Raw genomic sequence first — 21,792 nt, forward strand, 5'->3', positions numbered from 1 at the left:
TACACGCATCTCTTCATACCTATCAAGACAAACAGATAGCAATGGCGTCCTGCCATGGAGCATCTCTCCCGGACATTATGGCCATTGGCCCCGATCGTGAATCCATTGTCACCTGGAAACAAAGGTGCGGGATCCAGAGGGAGAAGCAGATCCGCTTGGTGAGGCTGGTGCATATGCGGTATCAACATCCAGATTTGGAAGAGATTACGACGTTTCTGCAGGGTAGGTATGCCAGTATACACATGACTAGAGGATTTACTGACGACTGCAATAGATTTCGGCATGTTCGTTGCCAAACAAACAAAAGACCAGATCTGGTATCGGGGTTATGGGGTGGATCAGTACGTTTACTACGCCAGAAAGGGAGAGAAGAAGTTCTTGGGGGGAACATATGAGGTTGAATCGTACGCAGCCTTGGAAAGGTGAGTGGATTTATACATTCTTTGAGTATCTCATATTGACTGATCTGGAAGAGCGTCTCAACTCCCAACCGGATCCGCCATCCACGAATTGATCGATGCACCTGGCGGAGGTCATATGGTCACCGTCATTGATCCGGAAGGCTTCCCTGTGAATTTGATGTACGGCCAACAGCCTGCGACCCCAGGGGTGTATCCGGAAAACTTGATCTTCAACACCGAGACAGAGAAACCACGCATGCGCAGATTCCAACGATTTGTTGAGGGGCCGGCGCCTGTTCATAAGGTAAGGACACGATTCTGCTCCAAGCTACATGAGAAGCTGTACTAACAATCTGCCTACAGCTGGGTCATTACGGCCTCTGTGTGAAGGACTTCCCTGCAATGGTCGCTTTCTACACCACAACGTTCAATTTGGTCCCTACTGATTTCCTGCATGTCGGGGAGGGAGAGGACAAGACCAATGTCGCGCTCTTTGCGCACATTGATCGGGGAACGGACTATGTGGATCACCACACCTTTTTCATGAGTGCCAATAGCGCTTCCCACGTCCATCACTGTTCGTTTGAAGTGCACGACTTCGACACCCAGAAGCTGGGGCATCAGTGGCTCGCAAAGAGGGGGTACACCTCTGTGTGGGGAGTGGGAAGGCATATCTTAGGCTCGCAGATTTTTGACTATTGGTGGGATACCACAGGAAACATGATCGAACATTATGCCGATGGTGATATTGTTAATGAGGACACGCCGATTGGGTATGGACAAGCGGGGGATGCCTCCCTAGCCATCTGGGGGCCGGATGTGCCTGCGTGGTTTCTTGAGTAGCCCTCTGGACACGAACTAGAGATTCTGGAATTGTCTGTTAAGGCTAAAGATAAGGAAATATTATGTGGTTCTGCATATGTTATTGAATACGTAAATCCAACGATGAAGTGTTCTTACCCACATAACAAAAAGGTCAGATAATGAGTTCACCTCAGTGAAGAGTACCAGACAATATCTCAATAAGTGAATAGTGATTAAAGTCAAAATTGAAGTCCAGACATTCTATCGATCTCTGACCGTTGGTTTTCTTTCAAGATTCTTCTTCTCTTTTGAGTGCATGTGTGTGTATATATACAACAGAGACACTCTACAACAATATCTTATCGAGCTGAGTATACCTGATCAAAATCATAGGACAGAACAATCATATTTGACTATATACATCATGTCTTCATGTACTATTCTCTATGATATTTGCGTTCCCATCCCTCCCAGACTAATAATCTATTCATAGCGTACCTTATTAGTCAAAGTACCAATCTTATCAATCGTCACCGAAAACTCATCCCCATCCTCCAAAACATGTCTCGGCTTCTTGAAGTACCCAATTCCCGCCGGTGTGCCAGTGAGGAAGATCGTCCCCGCTTCCAACGTAGTCCCTTGGGAGAGGTACGAAATCTGCTTCTTAATGGAGAAGATCATATCTTTAGTATGTCCATCCTGGACAACAACCCCGTTATGTATACCCTGAATGCGAAGAGTCTGAGGATCGGTAATCACTGATGGTGAGACCAGAACAGGACCTGTATATAGAATCTCCGCATTAGTCTTCTTCTGATCTTGCACTTTCCCTCTGAAACAGATCACATACCAATCGGACAACTTCCATCCAAACCCTTTGAAAACGACCACTGAGCAGTAGCCAACTGCAACGTCCGAGCAGATACATCATTCGAAGCCGTATATCCCAGAACATAATCCAAGGCTTTCTCTTCGGGGATATCCCGTCCCGTACGACCAATCACCACACACAACTCGGATTCATAGTCGCTGGTGCCATCCTGGGCACATTTGGGGACATTGATCGCGGCAGGATACGGGCCGATGAGGGCCGAACGTGGCTTAGTGAAGAGGATAGGAACCGTCGGAAGGGCGAGGTTGGCTTCCTTGGCGTGGTCGAGGTAGTTCAGTCCGAGGCAGCGAATGTAATTGCATTGTTCGGTGCTCACGGGAGCGAGGATCTAGCATCACTTTGTGAGTATTTTGAGAATAGTAGATGGAAGAGGCGTAGGGAATGAATCACCTGCTTCACATGCATGAGCTGATCCGTAACACGGCCATCGAAGATTGTCCCCTGGATGAGGTACACAGGGATATCCACCCCGTTGACGCTGTCTTTGCCCACATCCTGGTCGGTGTTGACCAATTGGCCAAGATGGATGTGGTTGTCTTCGACGGCGACAAATCGGATAAGGTGTGTCCAGGAGGCCATTTTGAGGTGGTTTCTAGCTAGGTGAGGTAATGAATGGTGGAAACAGGGCATGGGCTTTTTTAAATTCTCCAACAAAACGCTCGATAAAGTTGGGGTTGCGGGACCGGTATGTAGATCTGCGGGACGTGGCGATGCAGTGTGTTGCCGTCACTGTTGCCGCCGAAGTTAATAAACGACGGGGTCTAGAAGTTGCAGGATTTCAATGTGCAAATCATATTCGATGAAACCTTCCCTTCAGAGATGGATTTACGGAGGTTGGGGAACAGGAATCCGTCATCTCAAGTCTTTCCAGGGACCTGGAGTGCGGCGGGCATCGTCCCGCAGCCCACGTCCCGCAGACCTCACCTCACTTGGCTCTCATTCGTGCGATCCGGCTTTCCAAAGGGTCTACTTCTCTGGGACAGGTCTAACGTAATCACATTACGCAACGTGTATGGTAGATTCCCTGCGATGCCAAACAATTGTATAGATACAGAGTTTGTTATAGTAATGAAGCAGTTCGCCTTCTTTTGCCGAAATAATTACTACAAGGGAGACGTACCGGTAGCGGAACCCTATTGCATGCTGTTTGATATTAGAGGGGATTTAAGAAGCCTGCTTCAGAACTAGGTTTCCCGTTTCCTCATGTCTCTGGGATAACACTCTATATATTGTGCCACCATTTGGCCAGATATATTCGCCTAACGAACCCGCGCGTCGCAATGAACAAAGAACGTGGAGCCAAAGATCGCAATCGATCCAGAGTCTCCCAAGCGTGCAGGAGGTGCCGGGCAAAGAGGGCGAGTGATCATTTACTTGAAAGCATTGACTCAATCTGAGCAACTCGAAGAATCGGGGTGTCTAACGGAGTCAATTGAGACCGGCACCTGCTGATTCCTCGTCAAGCGCTTTAAAGCACCATGCTAATTGATCCATGTTGCAGAATAAATGTGACGGTTCGCGTCCCGCATGCTCAGCATGTCTTACCTCAGGCCACGATTGTGCCTACGATGTGCGGCTACGAAAGCGTGGTCTACGCGAGGGCTATGTTCGGAGTCTTGAGAAGATGCTAGCACTGGCGATTCGAGAGTTAAACGGATTCGAGGACGACGCTCTCGCACTCATAGGAGTCATGCCGGAATCAGTAGCCCTCCAGAATCAGTTCAGTGCTCCTTGGACAGACGCTGAGTCGTCAAATAAGCTGTATCAATCATGGAAAGCGAGTCGACTTCACAGAGCGTTAGAAGGAACCCTCTCTTATCCGGAAACTGTTCCACCACCTGGCACTTTCGCACACGGTAAACCGCAAATTGACGAGGTGATGGTCAGCTCAATGAATCAGAGTCAAGATTACATGGAAGTCGACCAAGGTCTATCATTTGATAGCGTTAGGATGGAACAGCCTGATGCCTTAAGTGAACTGCCGTATGCGGCTACACGTACAAACTCCCAGTCAGGCAATACGTCCTCTCCCTGCCTACCTCCACTGCCACCGAATGCTACGCGACTTCTTCAAACTTACTATGCCACCACGCATTCATGGTTTCCGATCATTCCTAAGGATGAGATCACTCGCACATTACATCTCTACTCCGAACAAGCATACTTTCAAGCAGGACGCAGCACTTCCTGTGCTTATGAATCCACGTTATGGGCGATCCTGAGTCATTCTACCTGTGCTGCAAGTGTCCGACAGCCGGGTGAATCTTCACAACTTCTTTCCGAGGCAAAACGCTACTACTTTATCAGTCGACGCCTCATACCCAACCGGACAGAGCACTGTGGACTAGGACATCTGGAAGCTATCCTCTTGCTCGTATTGGTCAATATCGAGGTTGAACAGTGGCTCGCAGCCTGGCTTCTCATTGGCAGAGCGGTCAAAACAGTAATGTCTTTGGGGCTTGATGAACCCTACGACAGCCAGTGGTCGGTGATGATCCAAGAGGGAAGGACCGTCGCTTTTGGGTGTTTTGTTATTGACTCCTTCCTCGCCTTTTGGAGGCGAGAACCTCCGCATATGCCTGCAGAGTATCTTGATGGCGTCGCGCTAAGAGAGGAGGACGAGTGGACGTCGTGGCCAGCCCTAGTGCTTCCGTACCAGAAAGTGGTCTCGACAAATAGCCCGCCATCAGCGCCGTTACATAGCTTCAGCTGCTTCCAAAAGCTTGTGGAGCTCGCACGCATGGCAAATAGAATGGCTGGGGGCGTGGGACACAGTAGTCTTTCCCTCCAAACCTTCGTTTATGAACTGAGTCAGTGGGAGAGTCAGATTCCCCGAGAGTGCCGCCTCATCGGTCCTGATAGCATATACCCAGAACGACACCCCGATGTGCTTTCACATCAGATCTACTTGACTTTAGGATATATTGCGATACTGTTGTCTCTATATGTGGAGATTACCATCCAAGAGTTGAGCGTTACTCAGGTCGGGGTGCAGGCCCGGGAGAGAGCAAAGAAGCTACTCTGCAGAGTAACTCACGTTTTTTCACATCATGCGAGTCAGTTCTGCGTATGTGAACTTTCAACAATATCCATGATATCTCTGAAGATTATTCTTGATAGGGCACGACTGCTCCATGAGACGCAACCGGGGACCTTTCCCTACCAGAAATGGATGGAAAGTCTTCGTTGCACGTGCACCAGTCCTTGCCCGGCATCGCCTCGGTTCTGTTCCCTGAAGGCGGATTTATCGCGTTTGTGTGGTTCTTCTAAGATGACAGGAGAGAATTCAACAAGTGTAACACCAGAGGCAGGCAACATCTGGCTTTAGTGTCTCTGCAGCACAGCAACTGTTTGTACCGAATCTATCCACACTTCTGACGCTAAGAGACTGAGGTTGGCGAGAAATATGCAAGAAATAATATCTGGACATAACGTGTGCCCATTTGGCAGGCGTTATAAGATTGTGTATGATTTTATAGACTTTGTTATCTGAAGGAGAAGAAGGAGAAGATATTGATTGTGATTGTATAGATCTAGAATTATATACTAGCTTAAAATGGAAAGGAAGCAATCATGTAGAGGAAAGCAACTGTGATGAACTGGGGAGGATCAGATTATTGTGACTAGGAAAATACTACACATGTTGTGCATCCTGACGTTATTCATTACAAAGTGACTATCGCCCTTTATATCGGACCCTCTTGTTCCTCGGCCATAAATCCTATTGATGTAAGAGATGCTAGTTCAAGGCCACTCGGTCCAGGTGAGGGTCACGGTTCAAAGTTATTAGGAAACGTATTTCCCACCCCCGGTACGGAAGTTGCCCAATTCTTCATTTCATCCAATAGAGATATCAAAAAAAAAAATCTTGGAACTCTAAACATCCCCATATAGAGCACTAGTACAACGTAGGCCAGGTAAAGAACCCTTCCATATTCACAATAGACGGATTGAGATTCCACCCTGGCTCCCAGGTACTCAATTCGTCCACAAATGCTAGGTCGAGAGGTGGTGCTATACCCGCTGATTGAGAGGTTGCCAATGTAGTCACAGAATCAGGCAGCTGAGCCGATGTTGAGACTGACAGATCAGGTTTCTGGGGATTCCCCTGATCGGAACAGACTCCTTGGTCTTTTTCCATACCAGGGGATCCTGTCGACTCTGACACAGAAGCATAATTCGCAGCCCCCTCTGCAGGTGCACAGACCTTCTCGTGATTTGTTGTGGCTTCCAAGCCCAGTTTATCCAAGGCCAGTTCAATCGCTCGTATGGTACTTGCTATCGGCTCGCCTTCTCGCATACTATAAAGGCATCGGAGCCCCATTTTGATGCGTGGAAGATGAAGGGAAGCCAGAGTCGTATCGTGCAGCATATCGTAGATGAGCGCAAAGATCGCACTCCCGAGGAAGAAGCCGTGGTATCGGAGTTCCTAAATACATGGTCAGTCATTGTTTCTCGAGAAGGGTCTTAGTTGGTTGTACCTTCGCGGTCGGAATTTGATGAGAGGTTCTCGCAATATGATCAATCAAGGCAAAGGCAGCGTTGACGGCGGAGCTACAGGTTGCATCCAACCACACAGGAGTTCCTGGTTTGTCCACATGGTGATTGGACTGTGTTCCCCGGCATAGTGCTTTTGTCTTTTGCCGCCATCGCCCTCGAAGAATCAGAAAAGGTCGATAGGTTAAGAGAACAGTGTGATTATATACTTTAACTGGCATTAGTCTTTGTTTTGTCTGGCTGTCGGGAATACCATCAGGCCATAAAGCAAACAGTACCTACAAGAGCTAAGCATAATCTGGCACACCCCCTGCCCCTGGTCGGATGTGGCAGTGCGGAGCCCAAACCCCATACAGCGCTGCATGATAGATTCGAATTGCCGCAAATCAGAGAGAATCGCAGCTGCCGTCTTCTCCATTGCAAGGAACGAGCCATGTGGCCTTTCGTACATGTCTTCGACTGTTCGCGACATGATCTGGGATAGGTGAACCAAGCATGTCAGAAAGGGATCGACTGGGAGCGGGATCTCGATCTTTGCTCGTGGGAGGCTGCTGGGTCGTCCCAAGAAGAAAGCCATTAGCCTATGGATAGAGAACAGTTAGCTTCAGGGTTCTGAATTTAGGCCGTAAGGTTTGTTTCACGTTTCACAGATGTAAAGGCACCAGACTGTCCGTTGGATAACTTCACGACAGTCCCCGTGTGCAGCCGCGGGTTTATGGAAACCTGCAGAGACGGCCTTCCTCACGGCTGTTCCAATCTCGAGATATGCAGAGTTGGGTCTGCCTCGTTCATTCTGAAAATACGCGTGCTCTCAACTTGGTTAGTCTCTCCCGGTGAAAGGTGCGACGGGAAAACTCATCAGGATAATAGAAGTCTGCACGGTCTCGATATTAACGATATCTGCCAAAGCAGCCGTCTCATTTTTGATTTTGGAAACTAGGGCGTCCGCCAGCGGATAGTGCTCAGTGTTCAGAGCCGCTATGGCGATAGCAGCAAGGACAATATGCTTTCCAGCCGGGTTCCGTGGCGTGTGCAATGTGGTTATGTACAGATCATCCAATTGCTGTTCAAAGAGCGCCCGCGGCTGGAAAGGCACCAGATGGTAGAGGGTTCCCAGGAAACAATCCAGTAGTTGCTTTGCCAATGAATATGATATAAATCCTCCGGAGAGACCGGCCAGTCCCGCTTGACTCGAAGGGTCTCGTCCATTGTCAGGAATGCCAAAGAAGATGGAACGGAACTGGAACATGTCCAGACCAGCGCCACCATCTTCGACTTCACTAGTCTGCGATCGTGGTGCCCCTGTGTAACCCGGAATGATGTCGCGGTATATTGTTTGCATCAAGGCAAAGTTGGAAGTGGCACCGTAGTATAACTCCATTGAAAGACTCGGCGATGCTTGATGTGTGGCAGTGACGCTGCTGGGAGATGGAACGGTGGGTCGATTCACGTGCTGCCGGAAAGAAGAAACGGGGGTCATGTTCATGACTCTGGAAGGGCTTGATATCGTATCACGGCTAACTGCGGAGGTTGGTTGGACTCCAGAAGAGCTTTTTTCCCTGCGCTGGCGAGCTTTATCACGATACTCGCAGCGAAGATGCCGTTCAGAGCATTTCGCACAAGGCGTCAGTCCATCGCACCGAATCTTGCGCATTCGACATTGCTGACACGCTTTGGAGATTCTCCAGTAGGAAGCTCCACTGCCTTTGAATAACATGGTAGTTCGGGAGATGCCCCTGGAGTACCTTCTCGCAGGACGGTGTCTTGTTTCACCAGACTTGGTGTGTGCCAGTGATGTATTCTGATACATGCAGCTGTATCAGCAGGCTGGGAGGATTATTAGATTATATCAATGATAACGTAAAATGGCCCATACATGGACTATCACGGTTCCTCTGTACAAAACACCGGCTGTAGTGGCGACCCCACAGGGATGCAAAGGGCGGCGGATATACGAAAAAATTCTCTCGCACTCTCCGTTCCTATTGATCAGATTTCTTGCCACGGCTGAGAACGGATTCAAGGCTTACTCCTGAACCTTCTAGTAAAGCAGGTCTAGCCCCCATGCCAGAGGCGCTCAAATGTGGTAGACGAGTGAATAGACTATACTCCTTCTAGAACTGAACGATGAACATAACTACGACTATCTTCGCAGGATTTTCGTGCAGAATCTGTTCCTGATTCGTTCTAGTCACCTGCGGCCTTGAGTGGACAGTGGCCAAATACCAGGGGCAACTTTCTTGATCATGATGACTGTTCAATACTAGACACTTCGGAACATTGAGCAGAGACCGTTCTGTCAGCAGTTGTCAAGTAGGCAGTAAGATTTATCGGACAAGACTTTTTTATTAGTTTTATCAGGGTATCACTCTCATAGAGCGCGATCAGAGGTCAAACTTCCGAAATTCCATAACGCCTCTAATCACACCCTCATTTGGATCCGCTAGCAGACTCTCAAGAAAGAGCGGAGTTATTTGTATCGCTTCATAAAATAATGTAACCCTTAACACCAAATACCAGCGCAGCCAATTACCACTATAATCCCTGAGCGAGCATATAAGCCGCTGGGGTATGAATTCACTTCGAATCTGACAAAAAAGAAAAAACCGTTCAAAACCTAAAATGCAGTGCCGAGAGGCTCGTACAGCGCAGAATTTGGGGCATTCAGGGCGATCCGGTACATCGCCCACGGCGAGAGAATATTGCCGTCTGCTGTTGTAGAGACGTCTTCTGACACGATTTGCAGCCCATCTGCCTCAGTCTTTTGCTGGTCAAGAGCCCCGCTGTACGTTGTGTTACCTTCCGCAATCATACATGAAGATGGGTTCATTTGAAATGGAGGCCCGACGTCTGGCGTGATGACAGAGCTCATGTATGTCGGGCAATCAGGCAGTGATGAGATGCTAGGCGAGAAGCTGAAAGACGATGGCGAGTACAGGAAATCCGAAAATACACTGCCGGTATCCCCGTACCATTGGTTAGGGCACGATTGTACGTCGGTGTTCGGTTGGATTGTGTCTGGGTATCGATCTTTCCTCTCGTCTTCCTTTTCGGTGCACTCCTCCCGTAGCTGCAGGGGGGTGGGAGGTGTTTTGGGTGAATCCTCGGTTGGCGCATCATATATGCCCAGATTGTATAATATGTCATTCACGGATAATGGTCGATCGCTAGCTATCCGTTTGATGCTTCCTCCTGTGACCGTTCGTTGGTAAAGCTCTCGCAGGCCACGGACGAGCAGATCGCGTTGGTCTTCGATGAGTTGCACATAACTAGAAGATTTAGTTCATGCTGGCGTATGTAAATATAAACGTCATTCGTGGCATACCTCTGTGTGAACACCCGATGCCTCTTTGGTTTACCCTCTCGATAGGTACAAACGGCGTTTGTGGCTTTGCAGGACTCGCATGGAGCGTCTCCACTGCACTAAAAGCATGTTAGCTATATACTAGATATCTAACCGGGGATATGCGATGCTCCTACTCTTGATTTCTTTACTTTGCATCGTTGACACGCCTTTGTCACTCGTTTGCGGGAGCAACGTGCAGATATGTCGTGCGAGACCATTGTCTTGGATCGTGATATCCTTTGGAACGTGGTTTAGAAAACAAAGTTACTTGCGAAGGGGAAGACTGTGGAATGATCTTGATTAATTTAAAGCTAGATCCAATACTACCCCTAAACGCTACAAACTAGTTGGCAACATGCAACTTATGACTTAACTCCCCGAAAGTTTCGTGTCGATCTTGATCTACGGGATTTCGGCTCCCAAGGTTCATACAATATGACCTACATAGGGTTCTACCGAATAATCTACATGGGTTCCTTATGGTGAACGCCCTGCGAAAGTAAGATCCACTCCACAGTCCTGTAGGGGCTGATGTGACTAGGCCACAAATGCTCAATGACAAGATATCCAGAGGTCCCACCAAGTGGCTTGGCAGGCGTAGCAATGTCCATCTATAACGGTATTGGGCGATTCCTTGACGATCCGTGGCAATATCTTCTAGCTGTGACTGGGTTGCGGGACATCCGAACCCGTACTTGCGTCTATCCGGCGGGACGTCGTATCCCATCTTTGGTTTGACTTTCCGACCAGCTCAGAGCCAAAAACATATTGTCGTGATAATTCATTTCATCTTGATCAAAGTTTTCATGGTTGCTTTCCGGTATTTGCCTCGTAGAATGCTGTGATCTCAATGGTCTCATGCCTTAACTGATGTATTGACGTGTAGAAAAGTGTATCGACCCACGTTTAAGCCCCTTGACCTATCGATAGGTTTTAGATACTCGAGGATGTTGGCATCGGATGGGAGAACCGAACCCGAATCAACCTTACAAGATTAATCTAGATCTACAGAGTGGCTGGATGAAGCCGGAAGTTTTGCCACTGGGGCTCCCTTGCCCCAAAGCACATCTCGTAGGGTCACTAGTCTATTCCATGTAGCCAAAGTAGGCCACAGCCTTGCCGTGCTGAAAACTAGTGCTGACTCCAAGATCAACAACTGCAATCTTACGGCTTCCAGAATGGCTATGCTCTGGTGCGTGTTCGCCCGCCATGATAAAGAGCCGATCTGCACCTCCATCGGATCACCACGGGTCATGTATGTCTGCCCGTTATGCCAGAGTGTCAGGCTATTGCACCAAGAGTTGCCCCTATTGGATGCTAGTTGTGGAAGGTGAGTGTAGAAGGTATGTATGGTGAGGAATAGGCAACCGCGGAATGACTGTCTGAGTATCGGAAAACAAATCCACATTACCCAGAAAACGATCTCACAAAAGGTGGTATCATAGTACCACATGCCCTCTTGCCACTAATCTCCTCCTCCCGGTAGCCTACCGTATCTGCCTCATGCAGAAGTAGGGGAGATTGAAACGGATGGTGGCAGCTGGGCTGGAACATAATTTAAGTTCTATAATTGACCCACCCACGACGCCTTGAGGATGCTAGGAAATTAGCCGCCGCTAATCTGCCTATGACTTCGACGACTATACGAATTTCTGATGTACGGATAACTTCATGCGGGACCGAAATGTACTCGACATTTCTAAGTTTTTCTAGATCGACCGCGGAAGAACGGATAATGGAAACTCGGAAGAGACGATCCTGCAATAGACAGACCGTAGCATATGTAGCGTGTTTCGAAGACCAGTATATAGTCGAGGCCCTGGCCGGCTGAGAGATATCAATCCTAGTTCATGTTCATCTCGAATGGTCAGTCAATCGCTTGTCAGCAATACAGCGAGCATGTCTGAGGATTCGTATCCAAAAGAGGAGCATTTCCCAGCCATCCCCGGCTCTGACGGTTCAACAACTCCGACCGGGTATGTGGAGGCTTCCAAAGAGAGCCATGTGCCACCATTAGGAACACACAAAGAGGTCACTGTGACATGGCGACAGCTATCAGTCCTCGTGCCAGCTTCGGAGGCCGTCCATGGCGATACCCTCTGGTCTGAGGTCGACCCTCGGGAGTTGGTCCGGAAGTTCCAGAAGCCAAAGGAAATGGTATTTTCGTCACCTTGACTCTGACAGATGAAATCACTAAACGTCTCTAGGCCATCCTTCAAGATATGAATGGACAGCTTCGCCCAGGAGAAATGGTCTGTATTCCATTCAATTGAGAGTATCATAAACATTGCACTGACCAAGATAGATGCTTGTACTCGGACGGCCAGGTGCAGGCTGTACATCGTTCCTCAAAGTAATATCCAACGACCGAGATGGCTTTGATCACATCAGTGGCGACGTGCATTATGGAAGTATGGATCACAAGGAGGCTGCAAAGTTCCGTCAGCAGTTCATGTTCAACAACGAAGGTTCGCTTCCCCTTATCCAGAAACTACTGAGGAAGAAACTGATTGAGTGTTCATGAACGTCGACTAGATGATGTCCATTTCCCCACCCTGACGGTTGATCAAACGATCAAATTCGCGCTCCGTAACAAGACGCCTTCGATCAAATCCGGCAATTTGTCCGACAAAGGCTTCGTGGAGAGTATGCGGGATGAGATCTTGGGATCGTTGGGAATCCTCCATACAGGCAAAACATTGGTGGGAAATGAATTTGTTCGGGGAGTGTCAGGCGGAGAGCGAAAGCGTGTCTCCCTCGCCGAAGTGATGGCTGGCCAGGTATGTCCATCGCATGCCTGGAGATTCTAGCATCTGGAGAGATCTGACAATTAACACTTCTATAGAGCCCAGTGCAATGCTGGGACCAGTCTACTCGTGGTCTTGACGCCAGCTCCGCGCTGGATTTCGCCAAACACCTCCGCCGCACGGCGGACGAGCAGAGGAAGACGGTCTTTGCCACCCTCTACCAGGCAGGAAATGCCATCTACGACCAGTTCGATAAGGTCATGGTGATTGCAGGCGGATATGTCATCTTCTATGGGCCTCGCCACCTCGCGCGACACTACTTTGAAGAAATGGGGTTCGTGTGTCGTCGTGGAGCCAACATTGCCGATTTCCTCACGGCCGTCACGGTGCCCACGGAGCGAACCGTTCGCGCCGGTTACGAAGAAAAGATACCCAAGTCAGTGGTGGAGTTTGCAGCCCGTTACAAGGAGAGTTCCGTCTACCAAGCAATGGTAGAGGAGATCATACCCCCCTCTCAGCTTCAAGAAGAGAGCCGCTGCTTCAAAGACTTAGTGGCAAAAGAGCTGATGGGCAAAGAGGGCAATCCCAAGAGCGTTTACACGGTGCCCCTATGGGAACAGGTCATCGCTTGTACGATTCGGCAAAGTCAAATCATCTGGGGTGATCGCCTGTCTCTCGCCGTCAAGGTGGGATCGACTCTGATCCAAGCCCTGGTTTCGGGGAGTCTCTTCTACAACCTGTCGGACACCAGTCATTCCATGTTCCTGCGACCCGGTGCGCTCTTCTTCCCAATCATGTATTTCTGTATGCAGGCTCTTGGAGAGACGACTTCCTCGTTCATGGGCAGACCCATCCTGTCCCGGCAAAAGCGGTTTGCATTCTATCGTCCAACAGCCTACTGCGTTGCCAGTGTGATTACCGATATCCCCGTGGTGCTCTTCCAGGTGACCTTGTTCACCATTGTCTATTACTGGATGTGCAACTTTCAGGCTGACGCGGGCAAATTCTTCACATTCTGGATCGTCCTCAATGTCTCGACACTCTGCTTCATCTCCTTCTTCCGCATGATTGGCGCGAATTGTTCCAAGTTCGGTAACGCATCAAAGATGTCCGGCTTCTTCACTACCATCATGATGATCTATACCGGATATCTGATCCCCTTCCAGAAGATGCACGTCTGGTTCCGATGGGTCTTCTGGATCAACCCAGCCTCGTACGCCTTTGAGAGTGTAATGGGCAATGAATTCGGCGGCTTGAATATCAAGTGTGAAAGCCCAGACTATATTCCTTACGGTGCAGGTTACACTGACGACCGGTATCGGGGCTGTACAGTCGCTGGGTCTATTGGGGATCACATCCCCGGTGCCGACTACATCCATGACGAGTATTCCTACTCGATCCATCACGTCTGGAGGGGATTCGGTGTTTTGGTCGGAATGTGGGCCTTTTTCGCCTTCCTCACCGCAGTCGGCTTCGAGAGACTTCGCAGTCAAGGCACGTCGTCTTATCTGGTGTACAAACGCGGCAGTCAGGGGCATCACCGAGATGAAGAGGGTGCCTTGACAGCGCCACCGGCGGGGGCAGACTCCGAACCTGATCAGAACATGCCAAAACAAGCTATCTTTACGTGGGACCATCTCGACTATTTTGTGAACTACCAGGGATCAAAGCTCCAGCTCTTGAATCAGGTCTTTGGCTTTGTGAAACCGGGCAGCCTGGTCGCATTGATGGGATGCTCTGGTGCAGGTAAAACTACGTAAGTCAATTCTCCTCACCAGGCATGGTGACCCTTCTCCGATGCTCGACAGCTGAATTTACTGTTACTATGTTATAGACTTCTGGATGTTCTCGCTCAGCGTAAAGATTCGGGAGAGATCGCCGGCTCCATTCTGGTCAACGGCAAACCACAGAATATCAGCTTCCAGAGGACGACCGGTTACTGCGAGCAGCTTGATGTCCACGAACCAACTGCGACTGTCAAAGAGGCCTTGATCTTTTCTGCTTTGCTTCGCCAACCGGCTCACATTCCTAAGCAGGAGAAGATTGACTACGAGGACAAGATCATTGACCTGCTGGAGCTGGACGACATTAGTGATGCGCTCATCGGAAGTAAGTAGACCTGTTCAGGAAAGATGAACCCACCAGCTAACTTTAGCATCAGCTCCTGGGGCCGGTTTAAGCATTGAACAGAGAAAGAGAGTGACACTCGGCGTTGAATTGGTGGCAAAGCCTTCTTTGTTGCTCCTCGACGAGCCTACTTCCGGGCTGGATGGCCAGTCTGCATTTAACATTGTTCGATTCATGCGAAAGCTGGCCGACGCTGGACAGGCTGTTTTGGTAAGTATCCTCTGTCTGATCGCTGCCGTCGAATCAAGCCTGACACGCCATAGTGCACGATCCATCAGCCCTCCGCTTCCCTGTTTGATGCATTCGATTACCTTCTGTTGTTGGCCAAAGGTGGCAAGATGACGTACTTCGGTGAAAGTGAGTGCAATTCCCCTAGTCAAAGGAGTTTCATGGAAGTTAAGCTAAAGCAATCTAGCCGGTGAAAATTCTCAAGTGATCCTCGACTACTTCGCCCGAAACGGTGCCCCATGCCCGGACGATATGAACCCAGCAGAGCATATTGTAGATGTTGTGCAGGGTCGGCTGAACCCCGAAGTGGACTGGAACCAAGTATGGGACCAGTCCAAAGAATGCCGGTTAGCCCTCGAGGAACTGGAAGCCCTCAAGCAAAAAACGGCTGCCGAAGCCACCGAGGAGGAAGACCTAGCGGACTATGCTACACCAAAGATGTATCAGCTCCGATTGGTGTTGGAGCGCCAAATGGTCAAGCTTTGGAGGAGTCCGGTAAGTCCTCTCATACTTCTGCAAGAGAAGCTGCTAAACCTACCAGGACTACATTTGGAACAAGATCATCCTTCACGTTTTTTCGGCTCTTTTCAGTGGCTTCACATACTGGAAAATCGGAGAGTCGGTCCTGGACCTGCAACTACAATTGTTTGCCATCTTCAATTTTGTGTTTGTTGCACCGGGTGTGATCAATCAGCTGCAGCCCTACTTCCTTCAAAATCGAGACATTTTCGAGACCCCTGAGAAGAAGGTATGCATTCCCCACATATTTCGCTTTACAAACATGCTGACACCATATTAGTCCAAAACGTACCATTGGATTGCATTTATTGGTGCACAAGCAATCTCAGAGATGCCTTATCTGGTGGTTTGTGGAACATTGTATTTCCTCTGCTGGTACTTCACAGTGGGCTTCCCCAGCGTGGCCACCATCTCCGGTCATATGTACTTCCAAATGATTTGTAAGTGCTGGAGCCAGTTCACCGAAGGGATTAAATATACTAATGCTGAATCCAGTGTATGAATTCTTGTACACGCCCATCGGGCAGGCCATCGCGGCATACGCTCCTAACGAGTACGCCGCCTCGCTGGTGAACCCCCTGATTCTTGGATCAGCTCTGGTGGGCTTCTGCGGTGTGGTCGTGCCCTATCCCGACATCAACGTGTTCTGGCGCTACTGGATGTACTACCTCGACCCCTTCACCTACCTCATCGGGGGCCTGCTCGGCGAGGTACTCTGGGATAGCCCCGTGCATTGTGGTGAGAAGGAGTGGGTGAACATTGCCCTTCCGGCCAACGAGACCTGCGGTTCCTATATGGGTACATTCGTTGAAGCTGCGGGCGGTTACATCCGGGATGCAGATTCCCAGACTTCCTGCCAATATTGTCAATACGCGAAAGGATCGGAATACGCTCTGCAATTCAATCTAAAGGCCGAGTACTATTCCTGGAGAGATGTACGTTACTCCCCTTTGCCACTGATCTTACAAGGAATAAGACTGACATTATGCTGTGACAAACCGGAATCGCTGCATTGTTCTGCATTAGTACGTACGTGTGCGTGTTTCTCATGATGAAACTTCGCAGCGAGAAGACCAAGACTGCTCGTTCGGAATAGTCCAACGTCAACAATATTTAATCGGCTATCGCTACCTCGACTTTCTCTCACTAACTATCCATATCTTGAATTGCTCCTGAGCTATTCTGTAGGTGAGACCGACCAGTCTCATACTACGCTTAAGTCCTTCCCTCCCCTTTTTTTTCTTTACATTTCTTTTTCTTGTCTTTTGTATAATAGATCGATCTTTTGAACTACACTTTTCCTTCTACTACTTCTTCTGCTAGACATGCATGTTGTTTATTGTTACTAGATCGTTTTGTCTGAGTCAATATATAGTTAATATACAATACATGTTTTTCAAGCCTTTATCCTTCTCTCATCTTTATTCCCCGCTGCGAGTGTATATCATGTATGATTCCTGTCATAGGGACTAGCTACTACTGTTACTATCATCAATAATAAACTTCCATGGGAGATGACCCTTGAAGGTGCCGGTATATACAAGATCTTGGGGCTCTATATACATTCCATTCACGATGTCTCCCCCAGGGTATAATAATATAGAGGGAACTTGCGGTCTAACAATGTGGTCCCACAAAAGATGAAGTGAGAAGGAAGTCCAATCGTGCCACGGATACCTCCATGCTTATTAGACTGATCTGTATGTTGTGGGGTATTTCAGGCAACAGGCTGATAGACGGTCTAATGCCTCGAATGGTATCACTCCGACTACGTGATCTCCACAAGTGATTAGGCACAGATTTGACGGGTAAGCTACAGGGCGGGCCCATTGCGGAGCGGGTTGCGGGACGGATCGATGAAGGCTTGAGAAGAACATGAGGCGGGACCATGTCAGGCATCACATTCTTGTTCAGGGCTTCAATGCTTGCGGTGTGTTCTGGGGTATGTGCCAGACTGTCAGCTATCTGCACGGGTGTTACCTCGGCCATTGGCCAATGCGGTTGTTTTGATCATGCTGAGAACAATTGACTAGTGATACATTGCCGAGCCAACTAGATAAAAAATTATATGTACCTGTATCTCCTATCAATACAACGATGCTCGGGATATCCATAATATCAGAGCCACATCAGCATCATCACCCAGAGCCAGTTTCTCCAGCGAAATTTCCAGTGATTCTTCTTTTAAACGGAAGGAAAATGACCGAAACATATCCAGTAGCGATCATCGGACGAGGCCCAGTCGGCCTGGTATCTTCGACCCTCTTGTCCCAGCAAAGAATCCCTCATGTGGTGTTCGAGCGTCATTCATCAACCTCAATCCATCCGAAAGCCTGTGGCATGAATATGCGCACCATCGAGATCTTCAGCCAAATGGGTATCGAAGACCAAGTCCTGGAACAACGCGCACTACCCGAGACTGTCAGCCGAATAGCCTGGTACACCAACCTTGGACCCAATGGTCTAGAGATTATCGGACGGGACACGTGGGAAGGAGGGAAATACGTGGACGAATACAAACGGGCAAGCCCTTGCCCGTATGTCGTAATCCCCCAGATCCGCCTGGAACCTATCCTGCTTCAGCAAGCCAGGAAGTTGAATCCGCATGGGATCCATTACGGGGTGGAAGTAACGGACGTTGACGGGGGTGGTGATCATGTGAGCTTGACCATCTGTGAGAAGGGCAAGTCAGAGGCTCGCAAACTCAAGGTCTGCTACGTCGTCGGGGCAGATGGTGGACGGGCATTGACCGATAACCTCGGAATCAAGTGGGAGGGAGAAAAGGACATTGTAGAGATGGTCTCGGCGCATTTCAAAGCACCCATCAGTTTGCATCACCCGGACCCTCGGGTGTTCATCACCTGGTGTATTGACCCAAAGCAAGGCGGGAGCATCAACACGGGGTATCTCTACCACCTTGGTCCGTATCCAAGCATACCAGAGACAGAGGAGTGGTTATTCGCATGCGAAATCAATCCCGATGAACCCAAAGAATTCACGGCGGAGGACATGGTCAAGAGAATGCACGGCACCCTTCACATCCCGAATCTGGAGGTGGAGATTAAAAGCATCAGTCATTGGCGCGTAAACAGCATTGTTGCGGAGCGATACCGAAGTCCCAAGGGCCGCATCTTCCTCATTAGCGACGCTGCTCATCGTATACCGCCATAGGGAGCTCTTAGCTTGAACCCGGGGATTCAAGATGCATACAATATGATTTAGAAACTCGGCATCACGGTGCGAGGCGAGTGTGCGCCACGCTGCGACGGTCTACTCAATACATATGAAACAGAGTGTCATCCCATCGCGCTACGCGTTGCACGGACGAGCCTGCACAACCTGAGGTCAAATTCGTCCGTCATGGATCGAGCACTGGGGATCACGCCCCAGCATGATGATGAACCAACGCCAGAGCCCTCCAGAGCTTTTTCAACCCTCTAGACGCTGATTATGATGCCCGGTGTCGAGCGGTCTACATGGCTCTGGAGAGCTTGGACAGCGAGTTCCACGCGCTGGGTGCGGAAATCGGTTGGTTTTACCCGGATATCGACAGATAAAGTCAGAGGAATTCTCCGGATCATGGTGGGCAACTTCTTCTAAATGGCGAGTTGGATTGCATAGAATATCATGCCTCCATCTTACCAGGTCACAATGTGCCTCATGCATGGCTCGAAAGAGACGGTGTCACTCTTTCGACCCGAGATTTGCTCCCACCTGATAGGTTCGTGTGGCTCACATCGGAGCCATACTACAGAGAAAGACCCGAGCACGATCTCGTCAGAATTGAACGGATTGGCGGAGATTTGGGTTGGCGAGATGTTGACGGGAAATGGGCGGAGTCATCCCATGCGCAGCGAGTGGCCAGCGTTTGAGTACGGCCGGATTAAATCTTTGCCTGGATAGGACAGAAGCAGCTACAGAAAAGGGGGAAGGATACGGATCCGGGCTGGCTGACAACACCTCTGTGGCGCATTCTGAAATGTTTAGGTATAGATGGGGGAACTTCAGTAGATTACAAGCTCTAAACTAAGGCCATATATTAGGCAGGATATGCTGAATGTCAGGGCAGATAGGACGGAAATGCATATGAAAGGCATAGATTTGCAACCCTCGTGCCTTGCACTTGCGCGCCACACTGCCCTATTAATGATAGCATTGTGTTCAAAAGCATCTCCCAAAGAAATCGACCAGCACAAAACCAAATATCTGATTGCTTGTCATACCTGTGCAATAGATTGCTCACAAGTGAACAAAATTGTATTCACACAATCAAGAAGATAAACTTCCCCCTGAGTTAATGTCCAGGAAGCTCTACAGCAATTAGCAACCCCATGTAGTGAAAATTATTGAAAGGGCTTGCCCAGCTTCAATTCCGTAAATCCGAAAGCCCGTCACCTCCCCCTCGCTAGGCCTCCTTGCGTTGTGCGGGACGTGTCCCGCCGTTTTATCCAACATTGCAACAATGCATCGTTAATGAATCGTTATTAAATAGAGCACGTTTCCCGCAAGTAAGTGCACCTAAGCTTTAGTGCCGATTCGAAATTCCCCCTTTTCTTTTTCTAGCTCAATTTTGGCCATCACGTCACAAAAATGTCTTGCACGACCGACGAAATCTTAATCCACTCTAATATCAAGTCCCTCCTCGTCCGCGAGAGATACTATCGAGATACGTCTCAATGGCAGAAACTCCGAGACTGCTATCACCCTGATGCGTCGCAGACACATATTGAAATTACCTGGTAAGAACTTTAGCCCCTGAGGCAATCCTGCAATGTTGCTAAAATCAACCTAGGTACCAAGGAGACATCAATGGCTTCGTACGCGGATCCGCAGACATGTCCGCCAGGGGAACCGGAGCCGTTCACACGATCTGCCCGATAGAAGTGCACTTGAACGGAGACAAAGAACAAGCCCTTACTGAATCAACCGGTTCCATTTCTATTCGGTTTGTCTACGAGGGTCGACAGTATGACTGCGTCTCATACACGCGATTCATTTCTCGTCTACAGATCGTGGACGGGCAGTGGAAGCTCCTGACTCTGGAGGCGATCTATGATCGGGATAATATCGTCCCTGTTTTGCCTGGTGCACCGGCGGATTTTCACATTGCTCCTGAGACGAGGGAGAGCTATAAATGTATTTCTTGGCTATTGGCCCGAAAGGGGTTCAAGATTAAAGAGGACTTGCCTGGGGGAGATTATCCTGCTTCGTGTGAAAGGTTGATGCTGGAGGGCTTTGAGTGGTTGAATAAATAGTCTGTCTTTTGTTGGGTTGGATCAAGACTCAATGAAATAAGAATAGAGCTTCGTTCACAGTTTTTGATTCTGGTATTCACCCTTTACATAATCACTTTGTTTTTGATCTTTAATAAAGAAATCCTATAGTAAGGAATGCTCATATATTATATATATAGAGCCTATTCTACAGGCCCCGGAATATCCTATATAAAGTACTTTAATCTGTAGATCACATACTGCTATCTAATTAACTAAACATTCTAACAGTAATTAAAAGATACTTTAAGGACAACTATAAGATAATAATCTTCTATATAGATTAATAATTCTTATATTTAAACATAATAACAAAAAGTTCTTTTTAAATTATTATTTTAATTTTTTTTAAAGATTTAACTTAAATTAGATTTATTATAATATTTCAAAAATATTAAGTTTTTGTAAATAAAATAGCTAATAGCAGTAGCTAATAATGAACTAATTATTTATTAAACTATATAAAATAATTTAAAATAATTTAAAATAATTTTAAAATAATATTATAAACAAACATATTTTAAAATAAGCTATTTATTGAAATAAAAATTAAGTTTCTTAAATAGTTAAATAATCCTTTCATAATCATTTATAAATAATATTAATATAAAATTTAATTTGAAAAAAATTATGTATTATTTATAATAATTAGTCTATCAAATCCTAACCCAGAGTACGCGGAGCATTGAACTTCAATGCTGCAAAGTGGAACTAAATATATTTTTATGATTGGCTGAACAAATGTTGACTAGGGGTTTAATACTATTATTTTTTAGAATTAAATACCTACCCACCCAGTTTACTAAATAGGCTGAGATTAATATAGGTTATGTTTATTAGGGTTTACATTAGGGTTTACATTAGGGTTTACATTAGGGTTTACATTAGGGTTTACATTAGGGTTTACATTAGGGTTTACATTAGGGTTTACATTAGGGTTTACATTAGGGTTTACATT

The 21,792-nt window shown here is 48.0% G+C and overlaps 8 protein-coding genes across 8 annotated transcripts; 5 read left to right on the forward strand and 3 right to left on the reverse strand.

Annotated features, from left to right (window-relative positions):
- Window positions 1-41: 41 nt before the first annotated feature.
- On the forward strand, window positions 42-1,244 carry ASPACDRAFT_35238 (trihydroxytoluene oxygenase; the record flags this gene model as incomplete). The annotated part of the gene is made up of 4 exons (XM_020200104.1): window positions 42-158; window positions 253-422; window positions 474-705; window positions 765-1,244. 4 exons carry the CDS (start codon window positions 42-44, stop codon window positions 1,242-1,244), a joined length of 999 nt encoding a protein of 332 aa, XP_020052435.1.
- A 444-nt stretch (window positions 1,245-1,688) lies between these two features.
- On the reverse strand, window positions 1,689-2,676 carry ASPACDRAFT_35551 (fumarylacetoacetate hydrolase family protein; the record flags this gene model as incomplete). Its single annotated transcript, XM_020200132.1, has 3 exons — window positions 1,689-2,023; window positions 2,056-2,425; window positions 2,488-2,676. The coding sequence occupies 3 exons, from the start codon at window positions 2,674-2,676 to the stop codon at window positions 1,689-1,691; spliced, it is 894 nt and encodes a 297-aa protein (XP_020052436.1).
- Window positions 2,677-3,377: 701 nt separating this feature from the next.
- ASPACDRAFT_54918 (uncharacterized protein) lies at window positions 3,378-5,628 on the forward strand (the record flags this gene model as incomplete). The annotated part of the gene is made up of 3 exons (XM_020202935.1): window positions 3,378-3,455; window positions 3,599-5,352; window positions 5,577-5,628. The coding sequence occupies 3 exons, from the start codon at window positions 3,378-3,380 to the stop codon at window positions 5,626-5,628; spliced, it is 1,884 nt and encodes a 627-aa protein (XP_020052437.1).
- Window positions 5,629-5,995: 367 nt separating this feature from the next.
- Window positions 5,996-8,311, reverse strand: ASPACDRAFT_54919 (Zn(II)2Cys6 transcription factor domain-containing protein; the record flags this gene model as incomplete). Its single annotated transcript, XM_020202936.1, has 4 exons — window positions 5,996-6,526; window positions 6,579-6,651; window positions 6,873-7,126; window positions 7,439-8,311. 4 exons carry the CDS (start codon window positions 8,309-8,311, stop codon window positions 5,996-5,998), a joined length of 1,731 nt encoding a protein of 576 aa, XP_020052438.1.
- A 900-nt stretch (window positions 8,312-9,211) lies between these two features.
- Window positions 9,212-10,158, reverse strand: ASPACDRAFT_47454 (uncharacterized protein; the record flags this gene model as incomplete). Its single annotated transcript, XM_020201961.1, has 3 exons — window positions 9,212-9,863; window positions 9,920-10,017; window positions 10,090-10,158. 3 exons carry the CDS (start codon window positions 10,156-10,158, stop codon window positions 9,212-9,214), a joined length of 819 nt encoding a protein of 272 aa, XP_020052439.1.
- A 1,681-nt stretch (window positions 10,159-11,839) lies between these two features.
- ASPACDRAFT_54920 (uncharacterized protein) lies at window positions 11,840-16,657 on the forward strand (the record flags this gene model as incomplete). The annotated part of the gene is made up of 14 exons (XM_020202937.1): window positions 11,840-11,897; window positions 11,958-12,097; window positions 12,148-12,192; window positions 12,246-12,408; window positions 12,476-12,720; window positions 12,786-14,443; window positions 14,522-14,796; window positions 14,849-15,024; window positions 15,078-15,171; window positions 15,230-15,537; window positions 15,584-15,790; window positions 15,842-16,001; window positions 16,057-16,477; window positions 16,588-16,657. The coding sequence occupies 14 exons, from the start codon at window positions 11,840-11,842 to the stop codon at window positions 16,655-16,657; spliced, it is 4,020 nt and encodes a 1,339-aa protein (XP_020052440.1).
- Window positions 16,658-17,760: 1,103 nt separating this feature from the next.
- Window positions 17,761-19,433, forward strand: ASPACDRAFT_54921 (uncharacterized protein; the record flags this gene model as incomplete). The annotated part of the gene is made up of 3 exons (XM_020202938.1): window positions 17,761-18,718; window positions 18,976-19,093; window positions 19,127-19,433. The coding sequence occupies 3 exons, from the start codon at window positions 17,761-17,763 to the stop codon at window positions 19,431-19,433; spliced, it is 1,383 nt and encodes a 460-aa protein (XP_020052441.1).
- A 718-nt stretch (window positions 19,434-20,151) lies between these two features.
- On the forward strand, window positions 20,152-20,816 carry ASPACDRAFT_47457 (uncharacterized protein; the record flags this gene model as incomplete). The annotated part of the gene is made up of 2 exons (XM_020201962.1): window positions 20,152-20,300; window positions 20,354-20,816. 2 exons carry the CDS (start codon window positions 20,152-20,154, stop codon window positions 20,814-20,816), a joined length of 612 nt encoding a protein of 203 aa, XP_020052442.1.
- Window positions 20,817-21,792: the final 976 nt, after the last annotated feature.

Source organism: Aspergillus aculeatus (assembly GCF_001890905.1).
Source record: "Aspergillus aculeatus ATCC 16872 unplaced genomic scaffold ASPACscaffold_18, whole genome shotgun sequence".
Lineage (NCBI taxonomy): Eukaryota > Fungi > Ascomycota > Eurotiomycetes > Eurotiales > Aspergillaceae > Aspergillus > Aspergillus aculeatus.